Raw genomic sequence first — 15,188 nt, 5'->3', positions numbered from 1 at the left:
CGTACATCTTAAAGACATGGTGTAAATAGAACGTCGCTTAGAGCATTTCCTCTAAGGCTGTTAATAACTGTATTTGGCTGAGCAGAGGTCTTGGGGACTAAGTGTGGAGAACCCTGCAAAAGTGCATTGTTACAACAGAAGATTCAATTCTGCTTAAAGGCTTGAAGAAACAGTTGGAGTCAATTATGTCTCTGTAGAAGTTTTCTCCAGTTTGTAGTTGAGAATAGCATTTGCTCCCAATTTTTTTTCCATTGTAAATTATTTTAATAACCTCAGATTGTGTTGAGGAAAAATTCAGATATTAAGAATATTAGGATAGTATAGAAAGATTTTCTTTTCAAGAGTTTATAAGAGGAAGTGAAAATGGCTGAATCATACCTGTACTCACAGTTTGCTTTGTATGGATGGATGGGTAACACTGTCCTTCTGAACAATCGTGTTCTGTATTAAATTATTTATTGATTGAAATATACATCAGTGAATAACAAGACTCTAATTAGCGCATACGTTTACATTTTCATTTCTGAGAGGAGTATTAATGTATGAATATTTGGAGGGTATGAGCTAGAAGTAGTTATCGACACGATTTGTTGTAGAACTGGTTAAAATACTGTTTCTGTGACAGATGACTATTCCAAAGTGAAAGAAATCAATTCTGAGTTTTTTTGAGCAGCTAATAAATACTTACTTTAAATATTCTAATATAGGTCATGAAGTGCCACTGCAAGCAAGGTGATATATTTGTAATCAGGAACTTTTTGGAACACAGATTTCTGACCCAGTAGCCTGTAGCTGTAGTTTTAACGGTTGGATATTAAGTGCTTTGCGGTGGTTCAATGTCAGAGTTACTGACTATAAATCGCAATTGCTCTTTTGGGATGTTGTAGCTTCTGCTGCACGTACGAGAGCTTCAGGACTGGTCTAAGTCCATGAAAGTGGGTCTGAATCTTTCCATTGACTCTGGTCAGTGTGATGGGATTCTTTTTGAAAGCACCTTTTCTTTTATTTTCCTTCTCCGTGAAAGGTGTGCCCATAGGCTTGCTGCGGGTGTGATTTATGGCAGGGAGCTTAGCCCCTCTGCTGCAGTGAGTGCATCTGTACAGCTGGCAGAGTGATGCTGCACAAGGCTGGGAAGCTCAGTTACACTTTCTCCAAATCCCTTTCAGAAAGCTGGCTGAAAATACAGTGTGAGTGCAAACAATTAGTCTTTTCTCCCATTTTCATAGATGACCTCATTTCCTCTCTGCTGTACGAAAAGCATGTGCTGCTTTAGGTGAGTTCAAGTTGAAGGCAGTTTTAAATGTTTCACGTTGCCTGACAGCGGTGGTGTATGTTTTTAACCATATGCCATATTTTCCACGTGTCGCTACAGCGAGTTGTTAGAAGGAAATCAAGTGTTTGAGATCAGTGCGAGTTTTGCCGTTTATTTCCGTGCCATCAGGACTGAGCTGTAAGGGACCAAGACACAGGTCTTTGGGCAGGTGCAGTCTCTCTAGCCAGGTGCAGGAGTTTTAGGGAAGCTCAGCTTGTAGAAGAGTTTTGGTTTAACTTGCTTTTCTTACGTTATGTTGATTCATAATCTGTTCTTGCTTTAATATCCCTATTGGTTCATTCTGTTGAACTGCTTCAGCTGTATACAAGTAATTTGTCATTAACAAAAAAAAAAAAGTGTGAATAAGGTGCCATTTATGATCATGCATAGGGTTTGAATTGCTTTCTGCTGTTCTAAAATATTTTTCTGCTGCTTAATTCCATCATAATACTTGCAATAATTTGTTTGCACATACATATATGCTCACACACACTTCTGAGAATTGAAGATCATTAGTTAAAAACGACCAAGTGAATGTGATGGTGTAATCACAGGCTGAAATAGTGTGGGACAAGAAATTAATAGAAGAAAAAAGGAAAGGAGGGAGAGGTAGCAAGTGACAGGAGCAGGGAAATAGAGAGAGAAATGTAAAATAATCCCATTAAAAAGATTATACAAAAGGGAACGTGGAGAAGGAGGAATTCTGTGTGAACTTCTCAAAGTTTTTCTCTAAAGGAAAGGGTGCAGTTCTGGTTTAATGAATTGAGGAAATGGGCAATGCTCTGAAAATAGTTTTGAGTTTATACAAAGCAGAATGTTATGTATCCTCAGGTTCCTGCAAGGAGGAACACTGAATGGTGTTTCAGTGAAACATAATTATAAACCACTGTATCTGCTACATGCACATTCTGGAGTTTCCGAGGAGAATGTGTCTTAATCTCTTTTTACATGATAGAATTACTGATTTGTTTTAACATGTAGCTCATGAGTGTGTGCATTGTTTCCTTTCCCTTGTATCCTCCGCATGTTGTTCCCTCCTACCCTTTTGCCCATGTCACATATATCCCGGTGGATTCAATGGCATCAGTCTCTGCTGAGTTCAAACTGATCAGCAGTCAGTGTTAGAGCTATTGTTGAGTTTCTTTTGAAAATTCAAGAAAATATCAACCACCTAGAATGACTGACCCAGAATCTGTAATTTTCATTCCCAAAGGACTTACAATTATAAATGTTTGTATTCACTTCAGAAGTTGTTCCTATTGAGTGCCAATATTCAATATTAGGTCTTTTAAACAGTCCAACCAATTCCCCATGATGAGCCAGTGCTGTTCTTCAAGTTAATGAGTTCAGTGATCAAGGGGAATTTGGGACCTATGATCAGGAAACACTAAGCACCTATAAATCCTACTAAATCTGATGGGAACTGCAGATATTCACCCCTTCTGAATTAATTTCTTAGAATGACTGGTAAGCAAGGGACGTCTTAATTTTTGAGAATTCACTGTCATAATTTTCTTTTGTTCTTTCTTTAAGCAAATCCAAACCAGCTCCACAAATTTCACCCAGTAAGTCTGTGGGAGGAGAGTTTTGTGTTGCTGCAGTCTTTGGATCATCAAGGTCATGGTTTGCAAACAATCCTGGTCTGAAAAGAGAAAAAGGTTGGTGTGTTAGAAAAATAGGACTTGCATTTAAATTTAAAATCCCTGTTTTATTTCCGCATTTTGCGGTAACTTCTGAGCCGATGGCACTTATCTGTAGATTTTGTTCCTTAAACTCAGTGATGAGGGTGATTTTGGGGAATGTGATGGGGTTTCTTTTAGCAAATACGACAATTTACAATAAATTCTAAGTAATTAAATAAATAATTGATCTTGTATTATGCTATAATGACAGAAAACAAACGTTGATAGTTCAATCCAAAGATACTGCGTGAAGTTTCACTGAAAAAGCTGAGGCAAAGATGTGACGCCTTTGCTGAAACAAACGTACTGACGTTTGGCAGTGTGTAATTACCTGAACACACCTTGGTGAGAAACTCTGTTCCACCTTCTCTTGTATGAGATATTCAGGGTTTTTTTGAAACAAGGGGGAAATTGTGTGCTTTGTACAGTTTTCTCTTTGTCTCTCTGTGCCCTTCACTTCTTTTAATTCGCATTTTTAACTGCAAGCATATAAAGGCAAGACACTTAAAAGAGTAAGGAGTCTACTGTTTCTATAAATGGCTTTTCTGTTTCTGCTGTGCTATTGCAGTAATATTTTATTTCTTCTTGCAAACAGATCAATCAAAACAGTTTGTAGTGGAGTCGTTGTATATTATCAGTTGTTATGGTAGCCTGGTGGAGCACGTACTGGAACCGCGTCCGCTCAGCACTGCTCCGAAGATTAGTGATGACACACCTTTGGAAATGATGACGTGCCCAAGAGCCAGCTGGACTTTGGTTAGGTAGTTCATTCCTTTTGCTTTTTCTTCTTTTTGTCCAGAAAATAGTTGTAATCTTTTTGTAAGGAGTGAATGAACTGCATCATGATTTTCACCTGTATTTTTATCGTAAAGTTTATCTTAAAGAATATTCAAGTTTCCCATTGAAAGAGAGGACTTTCAGTAGCAAATCCAAGCCTACCTTTTCATATAGTTCTGTTAATGTTTACATGTCTGAATGGGAGATAACCATTTAAATACTTCGATAGACGGGGAGCTACATGAACAGATCAATAGAGATCCTTATCAACTGGTGATTTTAAATGATCAGATTGTAGTTTGGTCTTTTATATAAGGGCTAGAAACAATTATTTTAATAGTGTTAAAGTACAGAATTCTGCCATGAGACATGAGTGAGGTTTCCACAGTGAAGCATTGCAAAGAATTAGGGAAGTTATCCTGTAAGTGGCTGAAGGTAGCATTTCTTAAGACAGTAGAAGAAATTATTCCTGACACGTGGAAGAAAGTAAACAAAAATTGATGAGAAAGTGTTGTCAGTGCTTTTGACGTTTTAAATATTTTTTTATCGATTTTTCTTGGCTCCTATATTCCTTAGTGCTGCTTATGGCTGGGCTAGATTGATCAATACTTGATTTACTATTAGCTATTTAGGAATGGCCCACCCTAATTAAAATTACAACACAGACTTCTAGACCATTATTGTTGAAATGAGTAGGTTGTAATGGAATTGAAAATTCTAATTGGATCAATAGTCCATAACTTTACACAGCTTTATTTTCACAGTTTGTAAATGCTCAATAACTTTACAGTATCGAAGCAACGCTAGTTAATAGAACAAAAAAGTTCCCCAGATTTTGTTGTGTATTTGTATAACGTCAGCATGACGTACAATGTTCCTAAACATATTTACCAACTTAATCTAAGCTGCCTTCATCGGTTTTTTGAGCAATAAATGCTGCAGTCAACAAACAAGTATTGTCTTTGCCTCACAATCTGCGTGATTTGGTCATGCTGCTCAACTGCCTGTGGTGTATTGCAGTGTTTGAACAAGCTAATTTAAATAATTACAAACATTTTGTGAGCTTGTATAGATAATTACATGTGATGACAGAAACACTGATTTACATTCTCTGTATTAGCTTAAATATTAATAGTCTTGTGTTTTACCTCAGAACTCCTCAGTGGAATGAACTCCAACCACCATTTAATGCAAACCATCCACTGCTCCTGGCTGCAGATGCTGTACAGTACTACCAGTATCTTCTTGCTGGCTGTAAGTAGCTGACAACTTTTTGTCATGTCTTACGCACACGTTTTAAGCTGAGTGTGACTTTCTGAGTTGGATTTTCAACCTGCATTTATTTCAGTATATTTTCTACCCCAGAATAGGGCTTCACATAGCCAACTATGTTAGTAATAAAAGAGTAGGCAATATAGTTTATTTTGATAGGAATCCAAGTTGTAAGGCTAACGTACAGCCAAAATGTGAGTGCTTGGCAGGCCTTGCAAATGTGACCTGCTAGATCCCCAAAAGTCATCAGGATTTCTTCACCTCATTTCTTCTCATGCTTTTAGCCATTTCCTCTTGGGAATTCAATAGTCGGTGACAACCCAGTGCATCTGCATTTTCCCTCTCCCCTGGAACTCCGGATTGCTGGGCTACTTCCAGCCAGAGTCTCAGGCATTTGCTTCCCTCGGGAGCCTTGGCATATCGCTTCCAGGGACGGCTGCCCACCTGCCTTGTCCTGTGTCTGATCCAGCCACGTCATTTGCAGGGAGCCGATATGCATGGCATTGCATTTTCAGAAGCATTTATATATCTGTGTCTATAGATATGTGATATGAGTATATTTTATATATATGTATATATAAACATCTATTTTATGTTGGTTTTATAGATAAATGAGTATTTCAGCGATTTTTTTATTTTGACAATTCAAAAAAGAGAAGAAAATTATTAATAGTGAGTAGCAAGTCTCTCCTTTTTTCTCTAGGGTGTAGTCAAGATCAAAGTTTCACAAGAGAACAACTCTTGGCATATGTAAAGGTACTCATGGGGAAACGAGACCCTCTGCACAGTTGTCAGTGCAGCTAACGCCAGCACATTATGTGACACAGGCATTTTAAAATGCAGAAAGTGGACATCTGGCCCACAAGGCACTATGTCTGAACATGACTAGGAGAAGCAACGTTGGCACCAGATTAGATCTGTTGCTGCTACCTGTCCATCTGCTGCACGTGCTCTGAGCTCAAAATGTTGTGGAAACCTACGAGGTTAGGGTCTTCCTTTTTCCATGCTGCACAGAAAATGAATAAAACTCAAAAGGTAGAAAAGAATATGAAAAAGTAATTAATAGAGCACAACACTGTGTCAGATGTACCTTTTTGCTAGAATTTTTTTGCTGGGTTCGTGTGTTATTTTCCTTTCACTTATAGGTATGACAGTTCTGCTTTGAGATAAAAGGTCATTGCAAGGGTGTATTTTGGTTGTATAGTATTTCACAATACAAATGCAGATCACTATTTTCAAAAGAGTATGTCTAAAATTAGATGTGCAAGCCTATACTTAAATTTTCATATAAATATTTTGAAGCATTGAGTGCAGTCAGGTCAACAAATGTATTTGTGATTTACATCACAGCCTTGAATAGACGCTGTGAACTATAGAGCAGAGGTCTAATTTCACACAGTAGTTTAAGGTAACTCCTGCCACATAGTCTGCTCATGCTGCTGATAATTCCTTTTGGTATTTATATTTTTATCCATTGCTTATGCACCTGTTGCTCTTGATGATGCTGAGTAGTCTTGAAACAGTCTCCAAAACTACCTTTAATTCACAAGCACTGCCTATGCAGCTTGCCTGTTTGGGCCAGATGTCTTCCCTTTCCTTGCCCTCCCCAAATTCTCTGCTCTAGTTTTAGATGTCTTTATCATCCATATTGGTTTCAACTATTTCCCCTGCAAGCTATCAAATGTGTAAAAATATAAATTATTATATGAAGGATGCAGTTATTGCTGTCTGTGTCCGAGAGCACAGAATGCTCTCGGGAGAATTATGGACATTTTGTGATAGTAGTTTGGAAATCAGGGATGGATGTGGTTCACTCTGTGTGTTTCATTAACAGCTCAGATCCTACGCATTTCAAATGGTTTTGTACTGAAAACTTTTTAAAAGGAAGCTTGTATTATTTGAGTTAAGTCACATAATAGGAATTATTTAAGATGGGTGTGGAGTAAAAAAAAAATAGAATGATAAACACTAAAGACAAAATAGTATCTAGAGAATATAGTAAAAATGGCATTAACAGAGAAATTTGTGTGTATCTGATCTTCTTTGAAGTTTTATTTGTCTTCTGGATTTATTCTGTCTGAAGCTACTCAATGAAGTTTCTGAAAACATGGAGTCAGACCAGGATTCACACAAAAGAGTCCAAGACACCTGTTAGCTTTCCCCCTATTAAATCCACGCTAAACCGGAGTTATCTGGCTCTACTTACCTGCAGCGCTGTAATGGGTTGACATTAGCTGAAGCCGGTGGTTTGATGTGCTATCACTTCCGTCAGTAAGTTTAATTGCCAGCAAATGGCTAAATAGGGGTTTAGGGTGAATGTTACATCTGTCTGCCACGTTAGTGGTAAGAGGAATTCTGGCGCCGTTTCAGGGTCGCTGTTTGTATCTGTCTATCAGAGGTAGAATACAGCAGTTTCTCTCAGTTTCTGTATAGCATTTCTGCCAATTGTTTGGCTCCATTAAGTGTGCAGGGGAAATAAAAGCCTGAATGACCAAGTCACAAGGGGGTATGGATAGACCCTTTCTTTGTCCACACTCAGAACATTGCATTAGGTCTCATTATCCATTTATAATAAGTGACCTTTGCCCCCTGGGTCATTGAAAAATACTCAGTGTGCTTTTTAGCACAGAGTACCTCTGTCAGCAGATGGACAGAACAATGAGATGTCTGGCGGGCTGGTTGGAGGGCTGTACTGTGCAGGTTTTCATAAATATGCAGTTTGATGCCAAAACACTGGACCAAAATCTTCCTTAATCTCTCAAAAGTATAAAGTAGGCCAGTGAGTTCTTGCGATAGAGAGAATATTCTAAAAATACTGCATTTAGTTATTTGCGCACAGCTCAGCTTTTAACATTTTATAGAATCTTAAAGTTATGTTCACAGCTAATAAGGAGGTAACAAGGAGCCATTGTTTGAAGAAATATTTTGTACAACAAGTGTCCAAGACCTTTATCCCAAGGGCATTTGTAAGTGGATTAGCACAGCTGTTTCATTGCTTTGAGGTCGTCTGTGACATCTGCTGCAGAAACCTGGATCCCAGAATGCGGTTCGTATCTACCTGAGAGCTGTATCACAGCCATGGCTTCTGCGGAGAGGTGAGGAAGTGGACAGCGAGAGATTTGGACCTCTCTGTAGGTTCGTGGGTTAAATTCCCCAACCTGTGGCCTGCAGGAAATGCTGGCATCCTGCTCCTGACTGTTTCAGGCTTTTTGCAGTTGGTCAGAGTAAAAATAACCAGTCCTGAGAATCTCCTCGCCTTCTGACACAGCAGATTTCAGAATTCTTTTTGTTTTCATCGGAGTTCATCCTGCAAAGCCCCAGATGTATTGCAATCCTCAGTGCTGGGTGTTAGGTGCTAGATGTTTCTCTCCTACCCTTCTCAGATTCAATACATAATATTTCACCTTATTTGCCTCTCTAGTGTTCCCTCTTTATTTGCCTGTGTTCTAAGCAACTCCGAAATCCAACAGAGGAAGGTAATGTAAGGCACATTTTATTCTTCTTAGATGTTTTTCCTCTGATGTAAATACCATCAGCTGGTATCGTTGGACTGTCCCGGCAGACCTGACAGCTGGAGGACAGTTGTGTGTAGCACTGCATGTGTACATGGGGGGGCTTCTGGGGTCCATGGGAACTTGCAGTGTAGAGGACTTGGCTTTCTTCAGAGAATTGCCAAGTCTCATCATTACGTGTTCTTTAAATACTACTCACTTCCTGCTGTTCAGTACTTAGGAATTCAGATGCTTCTGGGAATATAAACTCCTGAGACATGCTGTTAAGATGTGCTTTTCACGTCTGTGACAATGCGCTGTTTGTGTTCAGGTTTGTTTTTTTTTTTTTAATGAATACTTTTCTCGCTATTACCATGACCCAAAGTCTTACATATTTGATTGACTTAACCCGTGTTTCCTTCGTCTGACTTCTGCACATTCCACTTTTGCATGTTTGAATCCATACAGACGTGTGCATGGTACATCGTGGAATTGCAATGAAAACAGGGAACTTGGCGTAACAGCAGAAAGGCTTACATCCTCATTTCATACTTCTTATTTCCTTTCTTCCTTACCCCTCCTCTTCGAATTCACTTTTTCATGGCACTGGAGGAATGGACTGTAGTTGAAATATCTGAAATGTGGACAGTTAACACATTAATGAAAAAAAACCTTGAAATCAGACCAAAAACTGTCCAGAAAAGATATTGAATAAAATGAGATATGATTTCTCTCCTCTGGCTCTGGAAAGGGCACCTTCACATTCCAGGCAAGAGTTTTGGCTCGTCAGGACAGATTTTATGGAGACGACCTGCAGTTGTCAGAAGCAGGCCTATGACAAGAATTAATATATTAACTGGTATGCAGTACTCTTTGACAAATTGCTTACTAAATACATCAAAATTGATTGGACATTCTGTGTTTAAATTGACAAATGACTGCATTAGGGGAAGGAGGGAAATCCATTAATTACAGCTGCCCTCAACCATAGGAAATGTAATCGTATAAATATAGATTTTGTTAAAACAAAAGTCTCTACTTTCCTATAGTGTTGCTGGTAAGTGTACTTGCACCTCTTTGCTATTGAACCTCCAATAGGAGGTTTTGAAGACAGATCTTTGCAATTGGCTTTTAAATAATCAAAGCCCATTTCTGTTGTGTTAAAGGAATGATGCAGTGTTTCTCTATCCCGCTCTGACTGCTTCTGGAAATTGGTTCTCTCTTAGAAAAATTGACACGTAGCTGAGGCTTCTGCTGTCTCATTAATTGTTTATCCTAAATGCAATGTAATTCATACTCCAATGTTAGAATTCCAACCAGGACTCTGTATTCTCATTTTTTGTTCCTGTACTGGTCTCTTGCGGGGCTGTTACTTATTTCTGAGGAGGAATTTGCACTTGAGTTAGGCCTGAAGATATAATCAGTTTTATAGACTTCGTTAAGGGATTCTTGAAAAGATTAAGGTCTGTATTTATAGCTGCCTTTGACTCTTGGCTGTTACAACAGATCTGCACTTCTGGACCAACTGCAGCACATATCCTGTGTTTTGCTGAAAATGGCTTTCATTAGAAGTCAAACTTGGGAACTATTCCTTGTCTTCAAAAGGAGGGGGTTGCCCTTTCCTCACTGTTTGTTTGGGCTAAACGATAACACAATTTATACAGATAATCTCTGTAACTCTGACATCATGTTTGCACTTCTTGCTCCCTCTAATGAAAGCTATGCACCCTGAGCAAGACTTTTGTCTCTAAGCAACCCTGCGGTTATGTACAGCCTGTTTTATATTCCTTTCATACCTTCCATCGATGGAAATAAAAATTCCATATGGTGAGCTAGTGAACATTGGGCTGCGGAAAGCAGGGCTGAGAGTGAGAGTCGTGAGCGTGTTAAATAACTGTGTGAATGTGTGCTGCGAAGACAGATCCTATGAAAAACAAGCTCTGGTGCATGTCATCGTAGGCGAACTGCTGCCGTGCGAGTTACACCGAGCAGGCACAGTGAGGAATCTGGTCATTCTGGTCTGCAAACCTTTCTCCATGTGCAGCAGAGCGTGGTGCTGGTCTGGTAATAGGCTAATGAACTGGGACTGATAACTATATATAGTGTTCTACCAGTTCTCAGCCTTCCATCTCTGATTTTTCTCCCTGCGCTCTTTTCTGTGTGCGTATTTAATAGCGTATTCTTTCTCTCTCACTAATATGAAGGAAGATACGTGGCGGTTCGTACCCCACTCTGTCCATAGCTATCGTGTGTGTACACGTAGCGTGTTCTGCATCGTGCTGTGTGTATGTTCAATGTCTATCACAACGGAGCTCGGTTTCAAATCATAAAACTGATCAAAACCAGAGCCCGTTCTGTAACAACAATTACACTATCGTGTGGTTACGAGGTGTTCAAAGCCTTTTTGCTCTGTTTCTGTGACATCTCTGCATGGCCGCTCGGGTGCGAGTCTGGAGCAGTTTCAGCAGGTCATGCTCTCAGCGGCACGTTGCTGTCTCTCTGCTGGGCTGTACTGGTTCTGCAGCAGCACTGGTAGCACTTCAGAGCAAAGTTGGCCAGTTGAACGTAATCCGCCGATGAAGGCTGTCTAAACAAAGCTCTCTGACCTTACCCTGAAGTGGGTGAAGCCCACTTGAGTTTATATGAGCTGCCGTGCTGTGAAGCCTGGAGAGGAGTTGGAACAAGCGATGGCATGTGGTTTAACACTTTAAACTGCCGTCGGTTTTGTGTGCTGATTATATGAACGTTGCCTAAACTACTGGCCTTGCAGATGTACCTGTGCACCACAGAGAAGGGTCGATTGAATGTTATGGGCTTAAACTGCAGGAAAGTGCACACCGTTCACGAAAAGTGGGAGCGACGGAGATGGGCACTGCAGGGAGGCAGACAGAGGAGGCTGCGGCTGTAAAACCAGCCTCTTGGTAGATGGATTGAGTCCCTGATCACAAGACGTGTTACATTTCAATGAGTCTGCCAGGTTTTTCCCCCCTATCCTCTGCAAGAGTATTGCAGCTAACCCTTTGTTGTTAGCACAGTACACTTAAAGATGGACAACTGTGTTGTGGTGTTGTTTTGGTATTTTGTGTACAACCGACACACAGCTGAGATTTCATGTACTTGGGTACATATGTTTAACTTTATTATCCAGATGGGAATTTTTTGTTATATTTTCTAGAGTCTCAGTTTGCTGTTATTATTCTTTCTACTTGAAATTGCCTCTAGCTAGCGTATCATTTTCATGAAATTCTCCTTTATTATTCCCATATAATAAAAGAATGCAACATACTTTTAAAAAGAACTTCCTGGGTCTCCGCATCAGTAGTTTCAAAGGAGTCGTGCAGATGTACTTTAAAAATCCAGATCCACGGGGAATAATTTATAATTCCTTGAAATTTTGAGGAGGACTTCTCTATACAGGAAAATTGAGTTTCAGAATTTCAGAGAATTAATTCTTAAGTGTTTATCTTGACTCAGGTATTCTCTCCAAATATTACATGAAAATATGAGTGTGTGTGTGTGTATAAAAGTGCTACAGGTAAAAATGTTGTAGAAGAATTCAGGCAATTTTAAAATATTTCATATATGGAATATTTTACTGTGTTTAAAACTGTAGCAGATCTTAAATAAATATGTTTTATAATATGTATTTTATGACTACAGTTAAAAAATTTCAAGTGAAACTGATTCCAAGCAGGCATTCTCTTCCAAAATTGTTACGTGTATTTAAGATTTGCTGGCAGCAGTCACAAACAGTGAAAATGGAATTTTGGGGTTTGCTTCTTACATGTGGAGGCGTAACAGATTGCAGGCTAATCTGGATCACCTTCCCATTCCAGAAAAGATGTTTCTAATGAAATTGTAGTTCATGGTCCTTTTTAAAGGAAAACTAAGTTTCCCTGAAACTGTAACCTGCACTTCCTGCTCCCTACAGGAAACAGGATTAAGTGGTAAAGGGAAGCAAATTTAATTTCTGACCAAGCATAGGACTGATTGGGGTAAACAGGAACAGGGCAGATCGCAGAAGTGCTACATCATTGCGTATAAGCAATGGAGTAGATCTCGCTCCATTCTTCAGCTGCAGTTGGTGTTTGTGAAATAATATAGACGAGGTGGATAAAAATTTATCTTTGTAAGGTGCATTGGATGCTGCCAATGTATGTTAAGTTTTTGATGCGTATGTGCACCTGGCTTCATCAGATTACTGAGTACTTGCCCATCTTAATCCATATTTTATAAACTAAATGCTGGAAACAGCACTGCGTATAGGAATTAAAATACTTTCAGATGTGTACAAACAACAATAATGAACAAGGGCACATGCTGAAACAGTTCTTTACTATTCTTACATGGTCATCTGGAACTTCTTAGAGAGGGGTCCATCAACACGAAGGGGTCAGTTTTCAAAGCAGTGTACAGGGATTTAGCCGCGCGACTCCTATTGACGTTAATGGGAGTCAAACGGGTAAATCCCCACGCACCGCTTTGAAAATTTACTACTAAGCCTCTTGACTTCTCACTACATACTTTGATTGTAACAGTAATCCATGGTTAACATAATTTTCCCGACAATAATGTCAAACATACTTTTGAAGTCAGTGAATTATAGAAATAGTTACCTCTTCCATAATTCTTTAAAGATGGCCATCAGATGGATTTCGCCATAGGTTCGTGCAGTTGAAATTATTCTTTGACTCAGGACAGATTATATAGGTTATCCTTTGGTACAGAACCAATAGTCTGCTCACAGTCTGAGCGTTTCAAGTGTTGAACAGCCTGAAGATACTCCGTTCTGTGAGTAGTATCAGGTTCTAGCGCTGCCCAGCTTTAAGTGTTCATTGTACTTGACTGGTTTCCTATGGGAAATTCAGAAATAGAAACTGGAGTTCAGCACAGGGAACGCTTACCTGTCTTGTGATGCAACGAAAAGTAATGGTGAAGCCTGAACACATAACCAGCACCTTTTGGGGAAAAAAAAAGTGCCAGTCTGTTGCCTATCAGACCAGTGTAAAGTAAGGAGCGAGTAAAGCGGTCGTCAAAGCTGGGGAAAATCCAAGGAGAATTCATATGCTGGTTATAGACCTACCTGTTCCTTTAAGATTAAAGTGCTGATACAGAGAATGGATGGTCTATAAAGCACCTAATAAACTGTGGGCAATATACAGATAATGAATGAATAAATCTGTACGTCAGTTGGTGGTGCGAAATAACTTAGGCTGGCTAAACTCCTGGTTTACAGGGGTTTTTCAGCTTAATTTTATGACATTTATGCACACAAGAATCTCAAGAAGTCCTAACAGGGGAAAAAAAATTGAGTGGGGAGGTTTTGGGTGAAAGAAGATATTTTAATTTGCGCGGTATGCCCCTGCAGAAGTTTATAAGCTGAAAAATGCATTAAAACCAGAACTTGGTTCAGTAACATACAGCCACAAGTGAAAATACATAGAGCATATCACCAAACTACAAACAGTTTATTTTAAACATGGCTGTGAGCATTCTGTCTAAAAGGAAAATCTGGTCTTCACTTGTCAAACTTGAGCAGAGGTAGAGCCAGCAGGCACGGAGCGATGTGCTACAGAAGAGAAGATTGAGGAGCATGCATGGAGGAAAACTCGCTCAGCAGCTGTTGGACTTGAACTAACTGGCAAACCCGACTGTGGGATACCGAGACCAACCTCTGACAGAAGGGAGATCCCATCTGTAAGATGGAAAGAAGGTGGTCCTGTTGAATTTGAAGTGGCTGCGTGTCAAAGTAAACCAGAACTGTCAGATTCTACTTGTCATGGGTAAAACGATGTAACTAATGCAGCAGGAGTTCCAGAAGTAGCATGAAGTAAATCATTCAAATCGTGGAGCTTAATTTCGAGAGAAGTAGTCCTGAAGCTTGTTGACAAGCATGTGATTGCCTCAGGTCTCTGAACCACCTATGGCCATTTCAGATACAACTTAGGAACCACAGAAACAGCATCAAAATCAGATGTTGGTGTGTGATTTGTATGAAACCATGGGATGTGTAGTTTTATCCTGCGTGCCTGTTTGCCCTGGACATCACTAGAGAGTGCACGTGGCCATAGGATAGACTTCGGACTTAATGAATTAGTTAAGAGTAGAATGTTTCTGTTTCTACTGCGTTTTAGAATCTTATTTCAAATTGTAAATGTTGTGTATTCAGTTGAAATAAAGGAAAGCTCTCTGGGTGTCTGCTGGCATGTGTACGGCAGGCAGCACAGAACAAATAGTCTTTATAGTCTGCAAATGCCTTTGTTTGCTCTTAATTTGGACAAACATACATCCCGTAAAGAGCATATTGGGAATTGCATATATAACTCTCAATTAAACTGAATTGTGTAAAGCTTATTTATATAAATGAGAAAATTAAAACCTTTTGGTTCAAGAAGTACACAACACTAAGTAAAACTAATGATTGATTGTTCACAAATTAAAACCATAAGTGCGCACACTACAATTGAGCTGTAGTGTTTCTTTGTTCCAACACTTCTGTGCTGCTGAAAGATGACAATTTATAATCTTTGAATGAATAAAGGTTTGTCTTAGGTTTATGTATGTATTGTATAATTAGCCCATCTATGAGCAAAACCACTGTTTGTTAACTCCAATATTCGTCAGGCACATGCATTTGTCTAGGTCTCGCTCACG

At 39.3% G+C, this 15,188-nt stretch overlaps 1 protein-coding gene across 1 annotated transcript in view; it reads left to right on the top strand.

The window, feature by feature from the left end:
- Nucleotides 1–15,188, top strand: part of LOC104469323 (breast carcinoma-amplified sequence 3-like) — a 234,588-nt gene that overhangs the window by 21,135 nt on the left and 198,265 nt on the right. Inside the window, exons 5-7 of the mRNA XM_010083784.1 lie at nt 2,846–2,970; nt 3,590–3,755; nt 4,925–5,025. Of these exons, the coding sequence (XP_010082086.1) occupies nt 2,846–2,970; nt 3,590–3,755; nt 4,925–5,025 (392 nt within the window). The remainder of the gene's footprint in view (nt 1–2,845; nt 2,971–3,589; nt 3,756–4,924; nt 5,026–15,188) is intronic.

This window comes from Pterocles gutturalis, unplaced genomic scaffold (assembly GCF_000699245.1).
Source record: "Pterocles gutturalis isolate BGI_N339 unplaced genomic scaffold, ASM69924v1 scaffold8140, whole genome shotgun sequence".
In the NCBI taxonomy this organism is placed as follows: Eukaryota; Metazoa; Chordata; class Aves; order Pterocliformes; family Pteroclidae; genus Pterocles; species Pterocles gutturalis.
The sequence above is the reverse complement of the archived record's forward strand: the minus strand, read 5'-3'. Positions and strand labels throughout refer to the sequence as shown.